General features: G+C 43.2%; 1 protein-coding gene across 1 annotated transcript in view; it reads right to left on the bottom strand.

The window, feature by feature from the left end:
- Positions 1–9,468: 9,468 nt before the first annotated feature.
- MMP19 (matrix metallopeptidase 19) overlaps positions 9,469–11,575 on the bottom strand; it is a 14,460-nt gene continuing 12,353 nt past the window's right edge. The window contains exon 6 of the mRNA XM_083353434.1: positions 9,469–10,438. Coding sequence (XP_083209560.1) covers positions 10,211–10,438 — 228 coding nt within the window. The 3' untranslated portion in view covers positions 9,469–10,210. The remainder of the gene's footprint in view (positions 10,439–11,575) is intronic.

The raw sequence follows: 11,575 nt of genomic DNA, 5'->3' as shown, positions 1-11,575 counted from the left end.
AGGCAACATAATCAGTGCAAGAAGAGGGTGGGTTTTGCTCCCTGTTCAGAAATGATGTTTCTTAGTTGGTAATAAAATACCTGCAAGAAAACAGTTAAGCTCAGAGAGCATCAAGGATCCCCTCATATCTACCCCAAGCTTCAAATATTCTTCTTTCAATGTAGGGGTCTTTGCCCCTGTAGGGCATATGCTCAAATCCAATCTTCTCCAGCATTTGTCTCCACCAGATGTGCAGTCTTCCAGAATTCTCAGCAGTGGCTCCAAGGCTAGAGAAGGCCTACTTACATCCTTGCTGGGCAACCAGGGAAGAAGGTGGCCTGTCCTACTAGAAGAACATAAGCCTTGCTGTGCAACCTAGGGTTAGGAACAAACATTAGCTTATGTGGAAAGAACAGGATGTCATTCTGGGAAGGATGCAAGGTCAGATAACCTTCACTAAGCCTATGAGGGATTCCTAATCACCTATGATGGGAACACTGGCTGAAGAATAGGAGGTCCCGATAGGAGGGGTTTAAAAGACATTCTGGCTTGGGGAAAGGAAATGTTTCAGGTGAAACCTTTAGGTCTATATTTGCTTTTCTGAAGAGAAATTGAAGAATCTGGTGAGATTGTTGTAAAGCAGTGAGCAATAACAAAGAAACCTACCTGACCCATTCTCAAAGCTGTTCTGGTTGCTTGTGCCTGGCATCACCCTAGATACATTAGAAGAAGTAGGAAGTTCTGCTAAGGCTTTGATCATCCTGACAAACCATTCTTGACAAACCTAGCAGACAACTTTGTCACCCAAAAAGTAGAGAAGGGAACTAGGGGATTAGCCATTTTGGATCTAATTCTCACTAACAGAGATGAAATGATAGAAGGTGTTGAAACCACAGGAGCCTTGGGAGGAAGTGATCATGCAATATTGGAATTCAACATTATGGAAGCACAAGCAATAGAATACAGTCAAACTAGAGACTTGGATTTTAAGAGAGCTAATTTCAATAAACTTAGAGCTTGGGAAGGATTCCATGGATGAGAATCCTCAAGGATTCTCAAGAAGCTTGGGAAATTTTGAAAAGTGAGATAATAAAAGCCCAGTCTAGCACTGAAAAGTGAGATAATAAAAGCCCAGTCTAGCATAATACCAACAAAGAGGAAAAATAACAGCTCTCAAAAGAAACCAGCATAGCTGCATAAAGAACTCTCTGATAAATTGAAAGATAAAAAGGACAAGTATAGAAAGTGGAAAGAGGGGCACATAACTAAGTCAGAATATCAGCAAATAGCCCGAGCGTGCAAAGATGAAGTGAGGGAAGCTAAGGCTCAAAATGAACTAAGGCTTGTGACCAAAGTCAGAAATAACAACAAAAGCTTCTTTCAACATGTAAAAAAACAAAAAAAGTGAAGGAAATGATTGGTCCATTAGTGGCAAGAAGGTGACAAGCAACAGGGAGAAAAAACTATTTAAATCGTTTTTTGCATCTGTCTTTACACAAAGGGAAAAAACAGACCAACCTATCAAAAATAGTGCCATAAAAACAGAACAGAAACACGTTAAGATAGGCAAGAAAATGGTAAGTGAGCACCTGTCCAGCCTAGACGGGTTCAAATCACCAGGATCAGATGGATTACACCCCAAGGTTCCCAAGGAACTGGCAGACGTGATCTCAGAACCACTGAACTATATTTTTCTAAGATCCTGGAGCACTGGGGAACTACCAGAGGACTGGAAAAAAGCTGATGTAATTCCCATCTTCAAAAAAGGGAAAAAAATGGATCCAGGAAATTACAGACCTATCAGCCTGACCTCAATATCTGGGAAGTTTCTGGAAAAGATAAGCAAACAATGAATCAGCAAGCACCTAGAGGCAAAGAAAATCATTACTAAAAGCCAACATGGGTTTGTCAAAAACAGATCATGCCAGACAAATCTTATTGCATTCTTTGACCAAGTGACAAAATTAGTGGATCAGAGGAATGATGTGGATATAATTTACTTGGACTTCAGTAAGGCATCTGATAAAGTAGATCACAAACTACTACTTGATAAGATAGAAAAATGTGGGTTAGACAGCATCACCACCAGATGGATTCGTAGTTGGCTGACCAGCCGTACTCAGCATGTGGTTCTCAATGGAACCGCATCTACACGGAGGGAAGTGTGTAGTGGGGTGCCCCAGGGCTCTGTTCTGGGCCCAGTGCTCTTCAACATCTTCATCAGCATTTTGGACGAGGGGATAGATGGGGAACTCATCAAATTTGCAGACGACACCAAGCTGGCAGGAATAGCCAACACTCCAGAAGACAGGCTTAAGATACAGGAGGATCTGGACAGACTTGAACACTGGGCGCTATCTAACAAAATGAAATTCAATGGTGAAAAAAGTAAGGTTCTACATTTAGGCAAGAAAAACCAAATGTACAGGTAAAGTATAAGGGGGTACCTTGCTCAATAGTAGTAACTGTGAGAGGGATCTCGGAGTCCTAGTGGACAATCACTTAAATATGAGCCAGCAGTGTGCTACAGCTGCCAAAAAAGCCAACACAGTGCTAGGCTGCATTAACAGAGGGATAGAATTAAGATCACATGAAGTATTAACACCACTTTACAATGCCTTGGTAAGGCCACACTTGGAATACTGCATCCAGTTGTGGTCACCACGATGTAAAAAAGATGTTGAGACTCTGGAAAGAGTACAGAGAAGAGCAACAAAGATGATTAGGGGACTGGAGGCTAAAACATACAAGGAACGTTGCTGGAATTGGGTATGTGTAGTTTAATGAAGAGAAGGACTAGGGGTGACAGGATAGCAATGTTCCAATATCTAAGGGGGCTGCCACAAAGAAGAGGGAGTCAAGCTATTCTCCAAAGTGCCTGAAGGCAGGACAAGAGGCAATGGGTGGAAACTAATCAAGGACAGAAGCAACCTAGAACTAAGGAGAAGTTTCCTGACAGTGAGAACAATTAATCAGTGAAACGGCTTGCCTTCAGAAGTTATGGGTGCTTCAACACTGGAGGTTTTTAAGAAGAGATTGGACAACAGTTTGTCTGAAATGGAATCGGGTTTTCTGCTTGAGCAGGGGGTTGGACTAGATGACCTCCAAGGTCCCTTCCAACTCTTTTAGTCTGTTATATGCCTCCTGTGCCTGTTAATAGGAGATTGGTCTGCAGAAATCAGCAGGTCTTTTAACGGTGATTAAAAAAAAAAGTTCATGCAGCGGTAGCAGCATAAGTCATAGGAACAGGACTAGTATAAGAAAACGCTTACAAGAAGCCCTGAAATCTATGAGACAAAAGATGGAAGACGAAGGTGAACGAAAGAGAAGCAGCATTCCTTGAACTGATGTTTTGTGAAGGATGTTTGTGTACTTGGCTAATTGGATGTGGCTCCTTTAAGAAGAAACAAGGAGAGGCTGCTCTGTGGTTCTGAAAAAGTGAGTGGACCTGTAATTTGAAGAGCATTTGGCTGTCCCCTGAACCTAGAGCAGGGTGCATGAGAAGGGTAATGTAATGGCCAGGCAGCTTTTGTTGTCCATGGGCAGAGTCTCCTTAAAAAAAGAACCTGTGAGAAGAAATTGCAAGCTATATTTACTCCTATGATTCAGAACTCTCCCCCTGCCCTGCCTGGAATTTGTGATATTACAGGGAACACAGCGCCCAACTACAGAAGGGGCCATTGACCAGGGTGCGGAGAAGACCATCAGGATATCGAGAGAAAAGCCAGGAGCTTTTTCTTTGTTATCGGCTGGAAGGGAGGAAGGTTGATGAAAAGAAAAAAAAAGATGAAAGAAATGGTCAAATGGTGGTCTAAACAAGCACTAATGAACACCTGGGATGACGACGATGCTTACTAATAAGTATCTGCTCTAACCCAGTGAGGTCAGCTTCCATTTCTAATTGTTCTTCAAGGCCTCACATAGGATTTAGACACCGAGAAGTTTCTTTTCACAGTGCAGAGGATAGGAATCAAACCAGAAAACACCTGCATCTAAAACTGTGGGCTGTGTGGCCAAGCAAGAAAGCCAGCAAGTCTCCCCGTTCCCAGCAAAGCTGATTTCCATTTTGGAACCCAGAGTTATACATAAAGGTAAAGGTTCCCCCGCACATGCGTGCTAGTCGTTTCCAACTCTAGGGGCCAGTGCTCATCTCCGTTTCAAAGCCGAAGAGCCAGCGCTTGTCCGGGGACGTCTCCGTGGTCACGTGGCCGGCATGACTAGACGCCAAAGGCGCATAGAACGCTGTTACCTTCCCACCGGAGTGGTCCCTATTTTTCTACTTGCATTTTTACGTGCTTTTGAACTGCTAGGTTGGCAGATGCTGGGACGAGTAACAGGCGCTCACTCTGTTAACGCAGCACTCGGGATTCGACCCGCCAAACTGCCGACCTTCTGATCGACAAGCTCAGCGTCCTAGTTTCTTCAATGAGGCGTTTTGGAATTTTTACACAAAGGGGGGAAAAACAGCCCAACCTATCAAAACAGTATCGTGTAAACAAGAGATTAGAAACACAAGTCAAAATAGGCAAGAAAATGATAAGTGTGCACCTGTCCCCCTTGAAGCACTTGAAGGCAGGACAAGAAGCAATGGATGGAAACTAATCAAGCAGTGAAGCAACCTATAGGGTTTCATGCCTGAGCAGGGGGTTGGGCTAGATGACCTCCAAGGTCCCTTCCAACTTTATGATTATGATTATGATTATCATGGTGTCCCTAGGGCAACTGTAGCAAATATCTTATTTAAAAACCAATATAAAAAGGGCAGGAAAAAGGATACTTCTGCAGAGTTAAATAGGAATATGTAGCTAAACCTCTGAACTTCATCTAACTTTCTCCACTAATATTCAAGTGAATGGATGAAAGCAAGTGTTTGCTCTGCAGCTCATAACAACTACCTCATGTTCTGCATCCCAGTTAAAGCAGCATCTGGCTTTGGTCCACATTTAATCTCAATATGCCATATGGGCTTCTCTTTGATCCCTCATTCAGCTCCTACTGGCACTGTTATATTAACAAACATTATTTTTTTTCCTAGTAGTTCCCCATTTCCACGCAGCTTTATCTCTGTCATGCACAAATGCTACTCCATAGGAAGGTAAATAATTGGATTGTCTTAACCCAATTGAGAGGAGGAAGCAGAATAGGAAATAAGGGAACTTGAAAGATGTCTTCATAAGGAGGGATTCTTAATGAAATGCCATCAGGACCCACAAGACGCTAGGCCTTGGATTCCCCTTATAAGACAGAGGGGCTAGTTTAATTGAAGCATTGTGGGATATTTAAATGGCTATTTTCTGCTTTCATAAGAACAGGATAAACCTCAGGATGAACAATATTTCCTCATATGTTGATTTATTTACTCTAAAACTACTCCAGTCATGTCTCCAATCTGAATTGTGATATGGAACCATGCTCAATTTTATATTGCTGGTCCTAACTTCCCAATCACCCTGAGTTTTCTTGCCTCCTTGTTTTGGGGAATTACTGCTAAGTATGTGCGTATGTATGTGTGCACGTATACTGGCAGTCCTCAACTTACAACAGTTCATTTAGTGACCAAAGTTACAATGGGTCTGAAAAATGTGACTTATGACTGTTTTTCACAGTTACGACCTTTGCAGCATCCCCATGATCATGTGATCAAAATTCAGATACTTGGCAACAGGTTCATATTTATGACCGTTTGATCGCCTTTTGTGACCTTCTGACAAGTAAAGTCAATGGGGAAGCCAGATTCTCTTAACAACTGGGTTACTTATCAATGGCAGTGATTCATTTAACAACTATGGCAAGAAAGGTCATAAAATGGGGCAAAACTCACTTAACAAATGTCTCACTTAACAACAGAAATTTTAGGTTCAATTGTGATCATAAGTTGAGGACTATCTGTACATGTGTGTGCAGAAAATCCAGAATGTGGGCAGGAGCCAAGAATCCCTATTATGAAACTGCAGCAAAATCGATTCTGGTCACCTCTTAATTATAAAACTAGATTATAAAAACTAAGCACAAACTAGTAGCCGCCAGCCCAAAACTTAAATTGATTAGACATTCTCTCCCACTTGTCAAGCGTTCTGCTTATAATGTTGCAGGATCTGGTCAACAGCCAGTTCTTTACCCTTGCGAAAGTGTTTGTCTGATTGTGTGTATTAAATTTGAAGCAGGCTTCAGGATTCCTTACTGTAGTCCTCGTGTCTGTTTGCAATGTGGAGCAGATAACACATCTGTAACGTTTTTACATGCACGTCCCTAAGCTTGATGTTTCAGAAACTTTTGGAATGCTCCAACATAAGTGCAAAAAAGAAAAAAACACTACTCGGCGTAATACTGTTATTAATAAAACTAGACTTTCTTCCAGATTAGGGCAACCACTGTTTATGTGATGGACGTGTGATTGAGCCAATTGTAGTTGTTGAAAGACTTATGAAGAATCATTAAATTATGGAGTTGGAAGGAATCGCAATGATCACATAACCAGTTTGGTACGGTGGTTAAGGTGCTGGCTTAGAAACCTGGAGACTGTGAGTTCTTGTCTCACTTTAGGCACAAAAGCCGACTGGCTGATTTTAGACCAGGGCTTTTCAACCAGTGGTATGGGTACCACCTGTGGTACATTGGCACCTGGCAGGTGGTATGCGACCATCCTAGAAAAATGGTAGCGGGGGAGGGGAATGAGCTGAACCAGTGGCAGCACCGCACAAGCCTGAGCGGGAGACGGCTGGAGCTGCAGGGCTGTCAGGGCTCAGCGGAAGCGTCAGGATCAGCACCAGGCTTCAGCTGGAGCTCGGCACTGATCCTGATGCTTCTGAGCCCAGAAGAAGCGCCGATCAGCTGGAATGTTGCAGCATCTCCAGGGTCTTGTGATTTACATTCAGATGCTTGGCAACTGATTTATATTTATGACGGTCACAGTGTCCCAGGGTCATGTGAAGTGACCAAAACCTGCTGCAACCACCCAGTGGGGGGGGGGAGGAAATACAAACCAAACATCCCCCCACCCCACCCCCACTGCCAATCCTCAACAGAAATGCTCACAAGAATGTAAACCTTGGCCAGGAGGAAGAGCGCCACCGGGCGGGCGGGCAGGTGTCTTGCTCGGCTGTGGCTTGGGAGGCACTTTTTTCAGTGCCATTAACAGTCACTAAGTGAACAGTTTTAAGTCAAGGACTATCCGTACTTCATCACTTTTTTCCTTTTTTTTGTTCAAGTTTTTGACACCTTGCTAGGCGATTGGTGGTACTCGGATGTTGCCATATCCTAAAAGTGGTACAATGGGTAAAAAGGTTGAAAAGCCCTGCTTTAGACCAGTCACACTCTCTCTCAGCCCAATATAGCTCCCAGGGTGGTGGTTGTGGGGAGAATAGGAGGAAGAAGAAATATTAGCTATGTTCTCCATCTTGAGAGAACATAATAAAGGTCAGATAAAAAGGTTTAAAACCTGCCCCCCCCCCAAGCCACTGTGTCTTGTCTACCAGGAAAAGTTAATCTTCTATCAGGGCAGTGAATTATTGAAATAGTAGGCTGCTTCCTTTGTGGAAATGCAGGAATCTTGAGTTAGATTTATTTCGCCTGCCATACTACCAACCTTCTTATTTCAGTTTTGGAATAATATGTAAAGTGAAGATTCAAACAGGCAGAAGCACATGAGCTTCTCTCAAAAAATCAGCCACTATGGCTTTCAGCCACATTAGGAGAACCAAACGGGACATTTTCCTTCTAACTGCTTTAACTTTAATTAATGACAAACAGAAGTTACCGTATTTATCGGCGTATAACACGCACCGGCGTATAACACGCACCTCATTTTAAAAAGGAAATTTCAGGAAAAAAACCTTAAATTATATCGGCGTATAACACGCACACATCATTTGCCCCCTATTTTCAGGAAGAAAAAGTGCGTGTTATACGCCAATAAATACAGTATTTTGGAATGGTGGGAACAACATGCCTTTCCAATGAGCAAGGCCTTCTCAGCCCTGGGAAAAGGCACTAGATTGGAGATGACCTATTCATGTGCTGGTATCTTCCTTTCTCAATATGGGGTGCCTTCTCAAATTCCTAAAAAGTAGGAAGAGAACTGATGCATTCATTCACCACAACACCTTGACTGGAGTGCCTACTGGGTTTCTTTCAACTCTAGCCAGCTGGCGGAGATGACAGGAGAAATGAAGCAGTAAATGAGACAGACATTTCTGGACTAGGGCCCTTCCACACTGTGTTTGTACCCTTCCTAGATTGGCTCTGAAGCTTGTGATTGCATGCTCATTGTTCTTCAGAAGCTGGGCCAAATTATTTCTTGCTGTAATGCAGGGGGTCTTCAACCTTGGCCCTTTTATGACTTGTGGACTTGAATTCCTCAGCCAGGCACGCTGGCTGAGGAATTCTGGGAGTTGAAGTCCACAAGTCATAAAAGGGCCAAGTTTGAAGACCCCTGCTATAATGTAAGCATAACTACTCTTTTCGTTTCAAAATGTGAATTGATCCACCAGGTTGTCTTGCCTCAGGATTCCTCCCAAACCCCCGTTTTTTTACTGGTCTAGCAGGTCCTCCAAGTGGAATGCTAGCTTGGCAGCTTCTCATCGTCCCTCAATAGTTAAATCAAGATTACAGAGATAAACCTGAGGAGATTCTGTCAGTTTTCCCCTTTGGCAGGAAATGAAGGTGTCAAAGTATCAGACTATCTGGCTTCATGTCTTTTATTTCCCTTTACATAGGATGCCTTGGTAGAAGGGAGTGGGCGGGATTGAGGTTTGTGGCTGTAGAATCTACAACCTTCTGACTGTTGTTCATTGTTCTCAGTGATGCAAAGCTGGGAGCAGAGAGTAGAAACAGGGGCATTGTGATGAACATGGCACTAAAGGGGAATTCTGTACTCTGATTCTTGCAAAATGAGATCAGAACTGTATTACAGAAATTGCAAGCTGACCTTCATTTCCTTCTGAGAAAATTGATAATGAATCCCACCTACTTCCTGGCAGGATTAGCATTTTCCTCTGAATGGGTAACAGAAGAGTATTGTGAGTGTTTTAAGGCAGATTGGTATTGACTGTTGCTCATGCTTGCCCAGCCAATTATTTTCAATGGAGAATTTCATTCGCAGCGGATCATGAAAGTAGAATAATGGGCCACGACTGTGTTCAGGCCTGTTTGTAGCCAAGCCTCTTTGAAATAAACTGACTATGTGTCCTTCCTCTTCATGTGCAAAGTAAAAGGAAGAGGAAAGGATTGTTCGTTGTTAAATTGCTGTAATTTTTGCCGTTTTGAAATGTTCCTGGGATCTTCTGCTTCCGATAATAAAATAACAATTTTGAACCACACCAGTGCAAAGGAGAAGAAGAGACAGCTTGTGCTGCCTTAGCCAGCGAAACGTTTGGCCTGTTTGTACTCAGCTAAACAAAACCGGAAAGAAAAATGATTTCCTCGTCAGAAAAAAAGCATAAACACATATATAATAAAAATCTTTTTTTTATTGGGAACTGGGTACGCTTTGCATAACTGGAAGCAACATTCTAGCCCTCAGTCCCTGCTTGGATATATGAGATTAAATTATTACCATGGAATTCGAAGTTTGCCATAACAATGACGTTTGTGTGTTGGTGTGTGTATGTGTATGTCTATGTGTGCATGCATTGCAAGAGATATACTCCTCTACCCCAGGATATTCTATACCACTTTCTTTGTGATTTCAGTTTTAATTTTTTTTAAAAAAAAGCTTAGCTGTTCTTCTGATAGAGATACAAGTAACGGTGAACCACCAATATTCTAAAACTCTGCAGCTCTATTTGACCTGACACAGCCATAGAACAAGGGATGATACTTCTAAACTATCCTTAAAGTTCCCTTTAAAAAAAAGAACTCTGATGTTGAATTATTATTCTACAGTCTGACCTCTTAGGTATAGTCTCCAAGGTCTCCTGAATTCTGAAGCTGGGCTGGTTCCTTCTGCAGCTATGTTGCCTCCAAGATCATCCAGATATGTTTTGAAATCCAGCATTATTTTTTTTTAAAGGTAGATTGGTCTGCAATGAAGAAGGTCAGCAGAAACAGAGTTTCCACAAAGTCAGTGTTTCCTTTGCTCCTCTGCCCAAGTTGGTCCCATTCAGAAGACTTGCTCTTGTGCATCACCTGTAGGTGTCGCTGCGAGGTCTCTTAAAAAAACAACAACAGCACATCTCATTGTTTAGAGAAGGGCCATCTCTGAAAATGGTAAGCCAGAGCAACACCCTAAACATTAGCAGTTCATCCAGCGCTCAGCTGTGCTTAGGGGGTAACCTCTCTCTACCCGAAGCTGGTCATTGAGTCTCCAGTAGCTCTGTCCCTTGAAAAAGTAGACCTTGCCATTCTCCCAGGTTAGTGCAGCCTCCAGGTGCGATGGAGCCCCGGTGAAGAGGGTGGAGATCTTTCTAGGGGTATTAGTGAAATAGCTCCCCAGTTCATCCCATTGCCAGTACTCCGTATCCTGTGAAAACAGATTAAGAAGGAATTAACACCCTTCCTAGCATTTGCAGCTCCTTAATCCATTTGTCTGGAGTTCCTCAAATATTTGAGAAAAGAATACCACGGCATCCTGAACAAGCCAACTTTCTATCATAATCAATGGCTCTGCCATTATACGTTAGAGCACAGTCTTTCCTTCCTGTCCCTAAGCAAAGTCTGTTCAAGGAATTGCGCAGCAGGTGTCCAAATGAAGGCAGAGACACTGGCATGAACTCGTAGTTTTATATAAATATATTCTACATCTATAAAAAGGTAAAAGTTCCCCCACACATGCGTGCTAGTCGTTTCCGACCCTAGGGGCCGGTGCTCATCTCCGTTTCAAAGCTGAAGAGCCAGCGCTTGTCCGAGGACGTCTCCGTGGTCATGTGGCCGGCATGACTGGACGCCAAAGGCGCACGGAACGCTGTTACCTTCCCACCGTAGTGGTCCCTATTTTTCTACTTGCATTTTTACGTGCTTTTGAACTGCTAGGTTGGCAGAAGCTGGGACGAGTAACAGGTGCTCACTCTGTTACGTGGCACTTGGGATTCGACCCGCCAAACTGCCGACCTTCTGATCGACAAGCTCAGCGTCCAAACAAGACAGTCAGGCCAACAGGAGCATTATGAGGTGAATTACAGAGCATACAGGGCACACAGAAGAAAAAGTGGGGGGGGGGAGTAAAACTCCCCCTCCACACTCACAGCAACCAATCAGAGTGTAGATTGCCTCGTGCAGGAGCCAGCACTCCAACCAATCAACCACAACTGCATATTCTGGCTCATTGCCCCACCCCACTGCTCTACCTACTAAATCTAAATCTCTTAATAAACCAAGTGGTTTCCCTTCTCTGTATGGCCTCCTGTCCAATCCTTCCTGCAGGATTTAGATCGGCAGTGCCTTCTTCCATGCCTCTTATTAGTGACATATTCATCCTATCCTCAGTCTCTCAAGCCCCATTTTAAGAAAAATATGTGTTGTGTCTCAAAGCAAAAACAATGCCTGAAAGTTCTTTGAAGTGTTTTGTTAGTCGGAATGATGACATTGTGCTTAGGACAGGTAGCGGTAGTTTTTGACATTCAGCTGTAATGGAGCCTGTCCAATTTTCTTTGCGAGGGTC

This window comes from Vipera ursinii, assembly GCF_947247035.1.
Source record: "Vipera ursinii genome assembly, chromosome: 2".
NCBI classification, from domain to species: Eukaryota; Metazoa; Chordata; class Lepidosauria; order Squamata; family Viperidae; genus Vipera; species Vipera ursinii.
This window is presented reverse-complemented; position numbering and strand designations above follow the sequence as displayed.